This window comes from Anabrus simplex, chromosome 8 (assembly GCF_040414725.1).
Source record: "Anabrus simplex isolate iqAnaSimp1 chromosome 8, ASM4041472v1, whole genome shotgun sequence".
Classification (NCBI taxonomy): domain Eukaryota; kingdom Metazoa; phylum Arthropoda; class Insecta; order Orthoptera; family Tettigoniidae; genus Anabrus; species Anabrus simplex.
The window spans coordinates 11,830,733-11,846,692 of NC_090272.1; the positions used below are offsets into that span (position 1 = coordinate 11,830,733).

Consider the following 15,960-nt stretch of genomic DNA (forward strand, 5'->3'; position numbering starts at 1 on the left):
CCCCATAGTTTTTCTTCTGCTGAAAGAAGGTATTGATCTGGTTTGTCAGTCTTGTATTCATTATTATTATTATTATTATTATTATTATTATTATTATTATTATTATTATTATTATTATTATTATTTCCTTATGCCCAACTAATGAGCGCAATTAAACTTATTTAGCTGATGTCGTTGACTTTTCCTTCTCCCAAAATCTCTTCATCTTTTCACTGTGGCTTTTCTTGCGAGGTCTGCTATGACTGCAGAGGAAAAAATCTCAAGGGAAAGAACAGGGATGAATCCCGCTATGAATGTGATAAGTGTAAGGTGGCACTGCATGTATATGAGTGTTTTAAGATCTACCACACTGTTTTGAACTATTGTTACAATGTGGACTGTGTTTCAGTGTGTTAACTTGCTGTAGCAAAAGTGATCTCTTTTAGGTCAGATTAAATTGCAATCAATGTATATTTATTTTCAACAAAAATTGTAGTTCAATGGGTTAAGTCTTTCACTGTCAGCCCGAGTGCATACTCAGGCATGTAGCCAAATATGACTAGAAATGCCATCTTGCGTATTGTTGAAATTGGGAAGAAATGTTGAATGATATAACTAGAGACAAACGAACCTTCCTTGTTCAGGTAAGATAGCTAACAGGAGCAAAGGAAAGGGGACCTGGAGAGCAGCGACGTGTGGGCCGAGTGCACATAGAAACAAAACATGGATTGCAGCCTCCATCAGTGGAGGATAGAATAAGAATGGATGGTTATCATTGTTGACAAGTAGACTATAGTGGGGAGATGGCTGAAACAAGAGACTGGAGAAAAATTAAGGCTGGATGTTTCTCTAGACCTGAGCACCTGTTAATGTCCAACTTTGGAATCTCTAACGGCAGGAAAGTGCAAAGTTATGTTCAAGCAATAATGAAATGTTGTTTTTGATGGAGCAAGGTTTCAATGGGAATAGGAACATCCAGGTACTTCAGTGGCCATGTATTCATTTTGTGAGGGTATTTATAGTTAAGCCGATTAGAAAACTAAAATGACTTTTCAGAGAGGAGGTAAATTTTACTATTAACTAAATTTATTAAAACTACTACATACAGCTAGTATAAGTACACTCAAGTTAAAGTTTTCCACTGATAAAGATGTTGATTCCCGACCAGTGCATATCGCGGAGGCCACTGGGTAGGGTACTTGGAGCCACCGGCTAATGTTTTCCGCTTTCACATTTTTGTACTCCCTAACTCATCCAACTTCACAACCCTCTGGCCTCCAGCAAGGTTTATCTCAGTGCACTGTCGTCCCCAGAGCAATTTACTCGATGACTCCCACACCATACCTGCTCTGTACTTTTCTTAGCCAAGACCATCTGATGGACTCGCATCCCCAGGTTGGTCAACAGAAAATTCTTGTTAAAGCATCACACACTTTATCCTTCCATATCATTTTGGCCACTTCTCCATTGTTAGCCTGCATCTAGCATCTCTGAAGGACCTCAGCCAACTTCCTTATCATTAGTTCACTAGGGCTATTGTTTTGCCCACTCTTAGCACCACCCACATTGTCGTTGGACTCGTGTCAATTTGTCCTTATGAACTGTACCAGAAGTCTGTAGTTTATAAAAGACAAAGCTGCTAAATAAATTGTGAGTCTGTAGGTATTGCCTGAGAGTGTCCCATAGATTTCAATGTATATACTGGAATGCCAGCTTAAAAATATCTGGTGCTGGCTACACCAAAAGATCTGGTTGATTGTGATGACATGAGGAATTGTGGAAGAAAATTTTGTAGGGCTGGTATTACAGCAGCCCCAACCTTCTTTCTTCTTAATTCAATGAACTGGGATTTAATGCCTGTATTATTGTCGAGCCAAGTATAGGACGTGTTCAAGGACAAAGATGAAGTAACTGGAGTTTGTCATGATCTTACGTGAAGGTGAAAAGACAAGAGATGTGTCCATGCTCATGATTTATCTCTGGCAACACCTGACAAAGACAAACAAGCCTTGGATTATTACTGCAAGATGGGAAGGGTAGATGTGTCTGATCAAGGAAGGCAGCTCCTTCATAAGTTCACGCTAGCCTTCTCCAGACAGCCCCGTGCCCTAAGAGAAGCGAAGCGTTACAGTTCATGTCCATGCACATATACCACCAACAGCTGAAATCAGGGAGAAAGTGTGTGTGTGAGGAGACCAGGTCTGAGTGTAAGGAATTTAGCAATGTTTTACTGCATGTGCATAACTGCTTCAAAACCTTTCATCAAACTCTGCAGTAGGTGGTCCCTACAGTTGTGAACATTTCCTGAAAGTTGTATAGTTTTTAGTAAAACTGATTTGTTATCAAGGTCTGTATTTCTGAACACTGGGGCTGGCAGGGTAGCCCGACTAGGACAGTGAAGGGAATAAAAAATTATTCAGACATTATGAAATATCTAAGAATGACAATTTAGAAATCATGAACTTTGGTAGTGGGCCTTAAATCTCAAGTTATACTGTTGCTATTAGTCTAGCCTAAAATATGACTTACGGTATTGATGGATTGTTTACTCATTGTCCACCTCCGTAATGTAATGGTTGGTTTTGTTAGCCTGGGTTTGATTCCCAGTACTGCCAGAAATTTAAGATTGGCAGGAATGCTGATATGTAGTCAAAATAGTACTTGCAGCTCACCTCCATTGGGGGTATGCCTGAAAAAAGCTGCACCCTCTTGGGACGAGAACAGGAGCTTACTTTTACTTTCTCAATGAGTAGTGTTAGTGATCTAGTCAGAGGGTAGTTTAATGAAGGAACATTTGTGATATTAAATGTAGTTATTTTTGCAACAGTCCAATATTACGAACTAAGATGCTTGGAAGTTTTCATTTGTTGAAAGAATCACTTCTTAAATGCAGACTTGAAATGGCCAAGTGTGTACCAGTATTTAACCCTGAAAATGAAAACCTAGTCAGCCAGTCATTGACCGGGTCAGGGATGGCGAGGACAGGAATTGTGCCGGCTGCCGAGGCCTGTCGCACTCCTCTGGGGCAATGATTATTGACTGACAGGTGAAATGAAATGATAATGGAGTGTGTTGCTGGAATGAAAGATGACAGAAAACCGGAGTACCCGGAGAAAAACCTGTCCCGCCTCCGCTTTGTCCAGCACATGGAGTGACCAGGATTTGAACCATGAAACCCAGCGGTGAGAGGCTGACGCTCTGCCTCCTGAGCCATGGAGGCTCTACCAGTATTTAACCCTTTGGAGTCCAATTATACTTCCACTTGCATCCTGTGAAAGTTCAATTTGCATCTTGGAAAACGGTAACAGTAGTTAGTGGGATGTAAAACAAATATCATTTTTTAATTAATAATAATAACCATAATGATAATAATAATCATAATAATATGTCCAACCCTTGTCCCGTTTGTCTGTGGGGTTGGGTTATAATTCTTCATTGCGATTTTATTTTACGTAAATAAATATCACACGAGAACACGTTCACTTCCTTCTTAAATTACTTTATTTACACTGTTCGTCACAACACACAATTATACACAGTAGCAAATGACACTATAAACAACACTCAATAGCGAAGTACCCTGAAGTCGATTCTGGCAAGTACAGATATCAACAACACTGACGCGCGCACTATAACATACTCTCTCTTGAATTTCCCGCCTCACTCACTCACTTGAGTCCAATATTCTGACTCCGACTCAGACTGTCTCACCGACTTGACAGCTCGATATTTATACTACTCGATCAACCATCTAGAATGAATAATTTCTAGAAGAGTTCTTACAGCACTCTAATGGAACACACTCGAAACATCGATCGACCAGCTAGTCGAATGGGTACTCGAAGTTTCCTTCCTTATTTAAAAATGTACGTGGAAATATCTACAACATTCATAATGTCTCTACGCGTATCTGGATAATAAAACCTTACAGTAAGTTTCCAGAACCTTTCATATATACCAAATATAGTACAATAAGTCTAACACACGAACATTATGGAATTTTCTACTGCTTTCGACTCTATAGATTTGAGGTTAAACAATACGTATTTGAGGTTATACAAAGTTATACTACATATTTACAGAGGAACCATATACTAGTCATGTTTAACACTTAATAAAAGATAATTTAGCATTAAATAAACTATGATTAAAATATATTAAACATAATAATTGAAGGTTTTACACCAATTACAGCATCGTACGTACGACAGCGTAGGAATTGAGATGAATCTTTGTTGCAAATTTTGCCTTTGTGACTTCAACATCATCACATGAGTTAATGAGATGAAATGAATGACGTGATATATGATAGTAGGAAGGGAGAGGGTGAAACCCGGTGCTGGCACATAGCCTCCTCCTGTCGAATAACTCCAAGGGGTCTGCTCAAGGTTTATGTATGCCCTCACTACATACGAGTACTGCAGAGAGGTTTGGAATTTAATCCAGGCTTTTGGCACGCAATCTAGTGATTAGAAATTGTATACCTACTCTGCTAACCAACATTCTGATGGTGAAATTTTTTGACCAACAGGACTTGAACCAGCTAACCATGGTGTGAGACCTATAGATTTGACGCCCTAATGATCACGGCCACCAGGCGGGCTATTATTGTTATTATTATTACCAGTGTAAATATGTAGCGAATGTAAGAGAGTAAAAAAAAAAGCTTTTGACAATATAGTAAATCAGTACAGTATATGGATGGAGTCTTGGGTTCCTTGGACAAGTTCCACAGATAAATGTCTACTACCCCTTACTTTCCTATCTGAATGTACAGCAGAATCCTTTGTTTTCTTGTCTTTTAGGGCAACAGTGATATGTAGCTTACCATTGGGATGAAAAATCAACATTGGAATCGCTGCCTTCATATACTGCTTAAAAATATAATCTGTATTTGTGCAGCCTTGTCATTGCAGAATGTTAGCATTATTGCACAGATATCCCTTCTAATATGGAACAAATGAATCGTAGTTGTTAGCAGTGTACAGAGCAATAGTTAAGTTATATACAGGCTAAACTTCTCTGCCATTTTCATGCAAATATATAAGAAATCTAACCTTAAAGTTAGGTTGTACTATGATCTTTGATTGGGTTTTGGACTTTGGTCGAAAGCAGTAGGAATTAGCCATCAGATGTTAAAATATCCGATCTAGTCGGGAATCAAACCCAACGTCGTTTGAAGTGAAGGCCAGTATGCTTCAGTATGCTGACCATTCAGCCAGGGAGCCAGACTTGTTATCACTAGTATTTAGTATTATTCATTGTGGAATTCCTGAATTTATAGGTTGCTGCTATGGACAAAGTGAACTATTATAATATAGGCTTACATTAGCTCTGTAAATACATTATCTCGTGCTGTGTATAGTGGTGGGATTGTACAATTCCCAGTAATGCCTGGTATTCCATTTCTGGCGAGCCAAATGCTTCCAGAACTTCATGATGAATGCTGGTACCATATCGCATGCTCCAAGCATCAGTTACTTCAGTCTCTTGTAGATGGTATTTATTTTTGTAAGGATGTAAATGGTCCTTCTCTCAATTTCTGTATGGTCCATTATTGGACATTGTAAGTTTTCTAGCTAATTCATTCGTGGTTGTCAGTGTTTCGTCCCAGTGTGCCAATTTGGGCTTATCAGTTGGTAACTAGCACACGTACCAAGATGCATGGCTAGTGCATATAATGGAGGCTACTGCATGGGCTACTTAGAACCACAGGCAGTGCCAGTGCACTATGAGCAACTTTGTCTCATGTACAAAAATTGATGCCTACTAGGCCATCAGATAATGTAGATATTGTTTTCCTGTAGGAATCAGTATCTGTATCGTATTCCTTTTCTCAGCATCTACTTATTCCACTTGGCCTTTATGATGCTCAAACATGATGGTTGGGTCTATTATATATCCTATTTCCTTGTTGTCATAATAATAATAATAATAATAATAATAATAATAATAATAATAATAATAATAATAATAATACATCTTTCCACAAATTCAAGGACGTCCTTTCCTGTCTTCTGTCTTTCTAGAAGAAACTTGTGCTGTAAAAGATATCTTCTGTGAGGAGAAATCGGCAACATTGTGCCAATTCATTCAGTATTCCATGATTTCTTGGAGCAGTATGTTGCATGTGGTACACACAAAGCTTCCTGAGTGCAGCATTTTATTTTTGAAAAATAAATACCTCAGGGATGAGGATATACTTTTGCAGTAAATTAATAAGTGAATATTTTGAAGATGGAACTTGTTGCTCTGTGTTTTGCAGTGTGTTAGGGAGCTAATGAGAGGTGAATTAGACAACAGGAGCTTGAAGTAGTGTATTTGGGGATTGTAAATATATTTTGTCCAGATTGATTGCAATTTTGCTCCATAAATTTTATGTGGATGCACTGTATACATTCGAATCACATTATTTTGACCTCCTGTTAGTAACTACAGTAACCGTCCTTTGTAGCACAGACAACAGCTAGATGTGCTGGCAGACAGACAAAATAATGCTGATAGGTCTCCACAGGTATTTGGAGGCAGACTGTGAATTCGATGATTGAGTGGTCTCTGAGATGTTCAGGTGGATTGAGATTGGGGCTGTTTGGGGGCTGGGTAAAGAGAAGTCTTGAATTAGTCATTTGGCAAGGTGCATTATCATGCTAGAAAATCCCATCCTCCTGAGGAAAGACAATCTTCATCTACGGGTGGACTTGATCGCCGAGGATGGGGAGTGCCTTCCACACAGATGATGGGACTTGCTTGGAGAATACCACGAGAATATTTTCCATACCATAACACTGCCCATACTGCTGTGTGTTCGTTCAGCAGTCGTTGCAGGGTGTTGGTTTTCCAACATGCTGGCGTGTCCATCCATTCTGTCCAGCTGAAACCGTGACTCGTTTAACCCTTTGCCGTTCCCCATTTAAAGGATGCCCGGTCGTAAATTACCATGTTTTCCGAGAGAGTCCTTAAAATCCCAACAGGCACAGCAGAATAAACCTACCCTTTAAAAGAAAATAAGTAGAAGTCAAACGAATAAAGATAAAAATGTAATTTCTTTGGCATTTTGTTCCTAAATGATTATTGCATATAAATGTATACTCACCCTAATTCTGAATATCCACATTTCGCTCCTGATGTATTCCAAAAAAACACCCCGTCCTGCACAGTGGTAGATCGCACTGCTCACACTGGAATGTTGTTTGCCTCTTCAAGAAGCTGCCCTATTTTTCAGTTGTAAACACAAGGCACATACTTTGGCACGGCCAGGTATCTTCACAAGAGAATGAAATAATTTAGGGGATGGGCAGCCGATGGGTAAACTTCTTTTCCTTCCTGTACTTTTGCAGGATGTGAAGTTCCCGATCAACTGTTGCACCAAGTTGCGCCGGAAGTTCATCTGTCTGTTTCCCATGAGCTGTGAGAGCTGGTCAGTTAGTCATATCATAAAGAATGAAACTGTTCACAATGCACACATTGATCACAAAATGAAAAATAATTTTCCACCATTTTTTAGACAATCTCACAACCTTGTAGTATTCTCTTTTCTGATCACTGATGTCCACGCCACCCATATGTTTTGTGTAATTTATGTTAGCATGAGAACACGCAATTTCTATTTCGTCATTGCCTTTACCAGATTTTTGTTTCACTTTACCATCATGCACAGAATCTGAATTTGTTGACAGCTTAACAACAGTACGTTTATCTTGCCAGACCGTTGCTATTACACCCTCATTTTGCATTTTCCTACGTTCTCTCTGCTTGAGTTTCAACTGCAGGTTTCCTAAACTGATCAGGCCAACCCTTTCCCTTAACCCTCGTCACACAACTATAGGTGTTAATGGGTTAGCAATAATTTCATCAGTTTTTCAGAACTGAAAAAGTTATCAAAGTAAACGTGATGCCACTTTCCTCAGTATGACTCTGTCAGGTGTAAAACCACCCGCTTTTCCTACTAATAAATTCTGGTCTAGTGTTTCTTTCTTCCCCTTGTAAATCTCACATTTCAGAAGGTAGCCATTTCCACTGTCAGCAATACCTCATGCTTTGATACCCTATTTGGTGTGTTTCCCTGGGAGGTACTGTCTCAAGATAAATCTTCCCTTGAAATGTATCATAGCTTCATCTACTGCGAGTTCCCGGCCTGGTGCGTACAAAATTCCGAATTTTTCTGTAAGTTGCAGAGCTGGTCTTGCTTTGTACAGAATATTGTAATGTTCACCTTGTGGTGGTGGCCTGTTTACATAGCTCCTTAGATGTAAATATTGCCCAAGTTTCCTAAACGGTTTCAGTGTCATTGCCTGCCTTACTAATGGGCATACGCAAAAGTCTCCTAGGAAGTAATCGTCTGTTTCAGGTAAAACACCCAATCCTATATAAATTAGAACTCCTGCATACGCTCTTATTTCATCAGCGTTATTGTCTTGTCAGGTAGTATCAGTAGTGCCAGTTTTTCTTTGTAAATATTCAGCATGAATATTCGTCTGCTCTGCTACTAGCTCACAAAATTCCAATCCCACAAATAATTTTTAAAAAGTATTTTTTCTGCACTCCTGGAAGGTAATTTGTGATTTGGACTGGCGTTGTTTTCCCATATTTGCAGTTCATCAAAATGAATATTGTGACTCCAGATATCACTAGTAACATTTCTTTGTTGCATCCGGGAGATAGTGGGTTCGAATCCCACTGTCGGCAGCCCTGAATATGGTTTTCCGTGGTTCCCCATTTTCACACCAGGCTGAACCTTGATTAAGGCCACAGCTGCTTCCATCCAACTCCTAGGCCTTTCCTATCCCATCGTTGCCATAAGACTTATATGTGACTGAGCTCGATAGCTGCAGTAGCTTGAGTGTGACCAGTATCCAGTATTCGAGAGATAGTGGGTTTGAACTCCACTATCGGCAGCCCCGAAGACGGTTTTCCATGGTTTCCCATTTTCACACCAGGCAAATGCTGGGGCTGTACCTTAATTAAGGCCGCGGTCGCTTCCTTCCAACTCCTAGCCCTTTCCTGTCCCATCGTCGCAATAAGACCTATCTGTGTCGGTGCGACGTAAAGCAACTTGCAAAAAAAAAAAAAAATTCTTTGTAGCCCTGTCCCTCGATCTTCACACAATATTTGTTCACACTCATGATTCTTGGAACCATCATCACTACTACTGCTACTATAATCATCAGAATACAATTCTGGAACACAACTAGAAAGCTCATTATCTCCACAAACTTCTAACATATCTTCAATTTTGCATTATTTCATACTTTTCGACTCAACTCCGCGATTATACGACATGGTGTGAACTTCAACAAGAATAATATCTAACTAAAAGACGATGTTTATAAAGGTCTGCTTGGGAAATGCACACAGGAAATGCTGTCAACAAAGTCCTGACAGCTTGCTGAGTCAAGGGAATAGAGTGTGGTTTCACAAGACCCTTCAATATATCACTCAACACACTTCTAACGAATGCGAGTGTGACGAGCACTTTGGAGCATTTAGCACGGCAGGTGGATGATAATATTTGAGTGCTCTGGAGCGTTCGGGACGGCAAAGAGTTAATAGGGTTACTGTCGCCAATTAGCAGCGGTCCAGTCACCATACCGTTGAGCAAATTATATTTTTTGTTGTTGAACCTGTGTTCGTATGGGTACAGTCACCCTCCATCTACTCATAGAAGGGTTTGCCGAACTGTTGTGATAGAAACTGCTCTGGATGCCCCCCCCCCCTGTTCATTTGGATGGTTAGCTGTTCCACTGTAGTCTGTAGGTTGGCCTTCACGCACCATTGTGGTCCATGTTCACCTTGGACATGGTAGTGCGTGGAGCTCTACAGTTTCCACAACAGTGGTGCCATTCATCAGTACACCTTTACCACAGAGGCACGTGAACAGTTCACAAACATTGTTGTTTCCAAAATGCTGCTCCCCTTATGGCCCAAAAGCCGATGATCATCCCTCTTTGCAACTCTTGTGTTATCACTTCCCTTAACCATGATAGCAGAAAGTTCAATGTATAAAGCCAGCCTGTTGGTCACATTATATACCTGCTTCACCAGCTTACATCGTGGGCTACGTGCTGCAGTTGCCACTTTTAGCAGGTTGTTATAAAAATGTGATTCAACTGTAGGCCTATGTATGCGTTCTTAAGAAACCTATATCTAATACCATGTATCTTCCAAAATTGGAATATTCTTCATCTCATCATGCTGTACAAATATGAATAATAAAGAATTTTAATGAAATGAGAATGTTTAATAAAAATATATTTGTAACATTAATTCACTTGTGAATTCGATGGTGGGTGAATTGCTCTCCTACAGGGCATTTAGATGAGTATTATGATGGCTTAACACATTGTGCTTTTTAAAAATTATTATTCTAACAATGAAAAACTTTTGTTCTTAGTGTGTAATATGCTTTACGTTTGGTTGCCATTGCTTATTGCTAATTACGACTTGTGGAAGTTTTTGTGTTTCTGCTATTGAAACTATCCTGTAAATACCCTTTCAGAAGAAATGATAAGACCTACAAGCTTTTCATTCAGAGGTATTTCATTGTTCTTTTCCTGTCAGCATTATAATTCTTCTAGAAGGTGCATAGCGACCGTCATCTCTTACCAGCAGTCACTACTAAACACAGTCTAAGAGCTTTTTAATTTTATTGATACCGGGCGAGCTGGCCGTGCGGTTAAGAGCGAGCAGCTGTGAGCTCACGAGATAGTAGGTTCAGACCCCACTGTTGGCAGCCTGGAAGATGGTTTTTTGTGGTTTCACATCTTCACACCAGGCAAATGCTGGGGCTGTACCGTAATTAAGGCCACGGCCGCTTCCTTCCCATTCCTAGGCCTTTTCTGTCCCATCGTCGCCATAAGACCTATCTGTGTCGGTGCGACGTAAAAGCAACTAGAAAAAAAAAAGTATATAGTTATTGATACAGATATGTAACTGTAAAGAACCATTTCTCTCTAAAGCAATTTGCAGTGGTTGAGGAGACTAGATTACTAAAATTGGCAGACTAAGAAGTACGTCAGAACTGTGAGGTAGTGCATAACAAGAATTTGTAGGGAAGAGAATTGTAAATTAGCGTGATTCTAGAAATAAGCACTTGTGGTGAATCACTAGAACTATAGGCCTCAAATTATGATAACACCATGTACCATGCATGCAAATTCAGTAACTTATATTGATGTTTTTTCTTTTTCTAATCATCAGTAGTAAAAGAACACTGGGGGTTGAGATTAGCTCTGTGGCTTAGCTGCTGGCTTCCTGCCCAGAGAGTTGAGGTTCGATCAATTCTGGGTTGAGATTTTCATCTCAAAATTCACATGATACTGCCTTAACCCCTGGCCAAAACCAAAACGAGTAACTGGGATAAGCTGAAGAAAGTAAAACATCAAATTACCAATGCAGAATATTACTGACTTATTTTTCTACACTTGTTTTATCCTTTTGTCATGGACATATTATGGAGAACATATCTTGAAGAATTAGAAGAAATGAATCATACAGGTGTTTCAAAAATGAAAGAAATGAATTATTCTTGCAGTATTTTTACTTTTCGTAATCAACAGCATTACTTTCTGACATACATGTTCATAAATGCCGTAAGTTTAGTTTACATTATGCCATTTTGTACACAAGAGTGTTCTGAGACATGGCTCATCTCCTTCACATAAGCAAAATGCCTTTTTATTTCTCAACATTTTCTGATTTAACTTTTCCTACTTGCCAGATCTCGGCCACAGTAGGCTGCATTATAGACCATGCTGCTGTTTCTTCTGAACAAAATAATGTAATATTTAATATTTATTCCTGTAATGTTGTAATGAAGGAGTAAAATGATTGTAGACATCTCTCTAGTATAAGGCCAAACTGCTCTAGATCCTCTTTGTATTTGTAATTTCTGAAGATCCTTCATTGGAAATCTTAAAATAGGTGCAATGAGTATGGTGTGAAAATTAGCCTTCGAAGACTAAATTGTTGTCAGTAGGTAAGAAATTCAACAGAATGGAATGTCAGATTGGTGATACAAAGCTGGAAGAGGTCGATAATTTCAAGTATTTAGGATGGGTGTTCTCCCAGGATGGTAATATAGTAAGTGAGAATGAATCAACGTGTCGTAAAGCTAATGCAGTGAGCTCGCAGTTGCGATCAACAGTGTTGTGTAAGAAGGAAGTCAGCTCCCAGAGGAAACTGTCCTTACATCGGTCTGTTTTCAGACCATGCTTTACGGGAGTGAAAGCTGGATGGACTGAGGGCATCTTATAAGTTAGAAGTAACTAACGTGAAAGTAGTGAGAATGACTGCTGGTACAAACTGAAGGGAACAATGGCAGGAGGGTACATGGAACGAGGAGATAAAGGCTAAGTTAGGAATGAACTTAATGGATGAAGCTGTACGCATAAACTGGCTTCGGTGATGGGGTCATGTGAGACGAATGGAGGAGAGTAGATTACCTAGGAGGATAATGGACTCTGTTATGGAGGGTAAGAGGAATAGAGGGAGACCAAGATGACAGTGATATTCCTTGATACTGAGGTGTACTTTACCAGTAGTGTGCTGCTGTGTGCTACTGTTTTTACTCTTCGGATTTCACTTTCTCTATCCTAGGCCTACAGATCAGATAGTGGTCTGTGTCATTGAAAAATCCGTGAAAAAACCTTACATTCCTAACGGACTTCCTGAATTTTCCATAGCTTAGTAAGTGGTACTGAGAGTCAGGATACCAGTTGCTATGGAATGGGAGTGGGCATCGCGGACATATTATTTTCCCCACATTTACCAATCACCCTTTCGTATCCTTCAGTTCTATTTCCAACTCTCGCATTGAAATCGCCCAATAGCACTATCCTATCCATGCTGTTGACCCTGACCACGATGTCACTCAGTGCTTCATAAAACTTGTCAACTTCATCCTCATCTACACCCTCACGTGGTGAATACACCAAGATAATTCTCGTCCTAATTCCTCCAACTGCCAAATCTACCCACATCATTCGCTCATTTACGTGCCTAACAGAAACAATGTTGCATTCAATAGTATTCCTCATAAACAGTCCTACCCCAGACTCTGGCCTTCCCTTTCTAACACCCATCAAGTACACTTTATAATCTCCTGTCTCTTCCTCGTTATCTCCCCTTACCCGAATATCACTTACTCCTAGCACATCCAGATGCATCCTCTTTGCTGACTCAGCCAGTTCTACTTTCTTTCTTCCATAAGCCCCATTAATATTGATAGCTCCCCATCGAATTCCATTTCGTTTGCCAAGTTGTTTCCAAGGAGTCCCTCACCTGTCAAACGGGAATGGGGCTCCTTTACTCCCATAGGTCCAAGGCTTGCTTAAAATGTTCTGAGCTCGGTAAATTCATGAAGCAGGATGCTACCCTACTTACACATAGTCCAAGTGAGGATCTCTCCTCTAACGGGCTAGGGACCACGGTGGATTGTATAGTCCTAGCCGCCTGAGCATTAGGAGGGCATGACTCAGAATATATCCGAGATGCCCACTCCCATTCCAACACAACTGTATCCTGACTCTCAGGTCCACTTACTAGGCTACTGAGCCGTTGCCCACGGTTCACGAACTAGGATGTGACTACAGTAACCTACACCATGAACCATGAAGGCATTTTATAGTGCTTAGGAATAACCTAAAATGGTCACCTAATGAAGAGGGATGATTCCCGTGTCATCAAATACCAAATCCACCTCTGTTGTTTACATAAATGCCTAAAAGGGCCTAGATTTGACCATTCTTAAACCTTCTTCATGCTCGGAATAACTAGAATTTGTTTTTAATACTTCTCTTAAGACAGAAACTTTATTTTCCATTTTAGGTTACTCGCTATAGTGTGTATACCATTAATACTGATTTCACCCAAACAGCACAAAACTCATCATCATCACTTAAACTGCAGTGGTACGTATTAGTTACGAAATTTGTTTAGGAGTATTATAGGGAGATTCATTCAGGGAATCTGGGCAGCCTAGGGAGCGATGATAAGGGTACAGGGAAGTCGAGTAGGGATGACATAAAGATGTTAGTGCTCAACTGTAGAAGTATTGTAAAGAAAGGAATAGAATTAAGTAATTTAATAGATATATACTTACCAGGTATTGTAATAGGAGTTGAATCATGGCTGAGAAATGATATAATGGATGCAGAAATATTCTCCAGAACTGGAGTGTGTATCGTAGAAGGGGATGTATTCATTCTAGTAAAAGAAGAATTTGTGAGCTACAAAGAAGTTAAAGAAGACAAACATGAAATTCTAGGTGTAAGGCTCGTCTCTAAGTATAATAGGCAACTTGATGTCTTTGGAGTGTACAGACCGGGAAAGGGTAGCTATGACGCTGGTTCAGAATTATTTGATTAGATAGTCAGCTATGTGGGAAACAATATGGAAAGGAAGTTGATTGTAGCGGGTGATCTCAATTTGCCAAATGACAATTGGGAAGGTAATGCGAACAACAGGAAGCATGACCAACAAATGGCAAATAAGTTAATATGGGAAGGGCAGCTGATTCAGAAAGTGATTGCACCAACTAGAGGGAAGAATATTCTGGATGTGGTACTGGTACAACCAGATGAGCTCTAAAGAGAAACCGAAGTAATATATGGTATTAGTGATCACGAAGCTGTTATTGTAGTACTTAAAAATAAATGTAAAAGAAATGAAGGTATTAAAATTAGGACTATTAGGCGGTACCATATGGCTGATAAAACAGGCATGAGGGAATTTTTAAAAAATAACTATGATCGGTGGAAAACTGTAAATAAAAATGTAAACAGACTCTGGGATGGGTTTAAAGCAATTGTTGAGGAATGTAAAAATAGGCTTGTACCTTTAAAGGTGGTAAGGAATGGTAAAGATCCACTATATTATAACAGAGAAGCAAAGAGACTGAGAAGGAAGTGCAGGTTGGAAAGAAATAGAAGTGGCTGTGGAAGTAAGGAGAAATTCAGGGAACTTACTAGGAAATTGAATCTAGCAAAGAAGTCAGCTAAGGATAACATGATGTCAAGCATAATTGGTGGCCTTACAAATTTTAGCAGGTGATCTCCATTTACCAAATTTACCAAATGGAAGAGATGTATGGGTACTTCAATGCAGAAACAGGTCCCAGGAAGGACGATCCAGGAATCATTAATGAACAAGGGGAGTGTATATGTGAGAATCTTCAAAAGGCATAAGTATTCAGTCAGCGGTATGTAAAAATTGTTGGTTACAAGGATAATGTCCAGATAGAGAAGACGACTAATACTAAAGAAGTATTGACATTTACCTATGATAGCAATGACATTTACAGTAAGATACAAATTTGAAAACTAAAAAAGCAGCTGGAATTGGTACGGTTTCGGGGGATATTCTAAAGACAATGGGTTCAGATATAGTACCATATCTGAAGTACTTATTTGATTATTGTTTGAATGAATGAGCTATACCAAATGAATGGAGAGTTGCTATAGTAGCCCCTGTGTATAAAGGAAAGGGTGATAAAAGCTGAAAAGTACAGGCCAGTCAGTTTGACATGCATTGCATGCAAGCTTTGGGAAAGCATTTTTTTTCTGATTATATTAGACATGTTTGCAAAATTAATAACTGGTTTGATAGAAGGCAGTTTGGGTTTAGGAAAGGTTTTTCCACTGAAGTTCAACTTGTAGGACTCCAGCAAGATATAGCAGATATCCCGGATTCAGGAGGTCAAATGGACTGTATCGTGATTGACCTATCTAAGGCATTGATAGGGTAGATCATGAGAGACTACTGGCAAGAATGAGCGGAACTGGATTAGAAAAAAGAGTGACTGAATGGGTGGCTATATTTCTAGAAAATAGAACTCAGAAGCAAAGCTTTACGTGCCCCTTTAATAATTAAGAGGGGAATTCCTCAAGGCAGTATTTTTGGACCTTTATGTTTTCTTATATATCAATGAAATGTGTAAAGAAATGGAATCAGAGATAAGGCTTTATGCAGATGATGTTATTCTGT

The 15,960-nt window shown here is 39.5% G+C and overlaps 1 protein-coding gene across 20 annotated transcripts in view; it reads left to right on the forward strand.

Annotated features, from left to right (window-relative positions):
• LOC136879195 (modifier of mdg4) overlaps positions 1-15,960 on the forward strand; it is a 617,535-nt gene that overhangs the window by 153,568 nt on the left and 448,007 nt on the right. Inside the window, exon 7 of one of the 20 annotated variants that reach the window (XM_067152985.2) lies at positions 4,511-4,638. The exons of the other annotated variants lie outside the window; for them this stretch is intronic. Coding sequence (XP_067009086.2) covers positions 4,511-4,560 — 50 coding nt within the window. The 3' untranslated portion in view covers positions 4,561-4,638. Of the gene's footprint in view, positions 1-4,510; positions 4,639-15,960 lie in introns of those variants that run through there. 20 annotated transcript variants of the gene reach the window in all.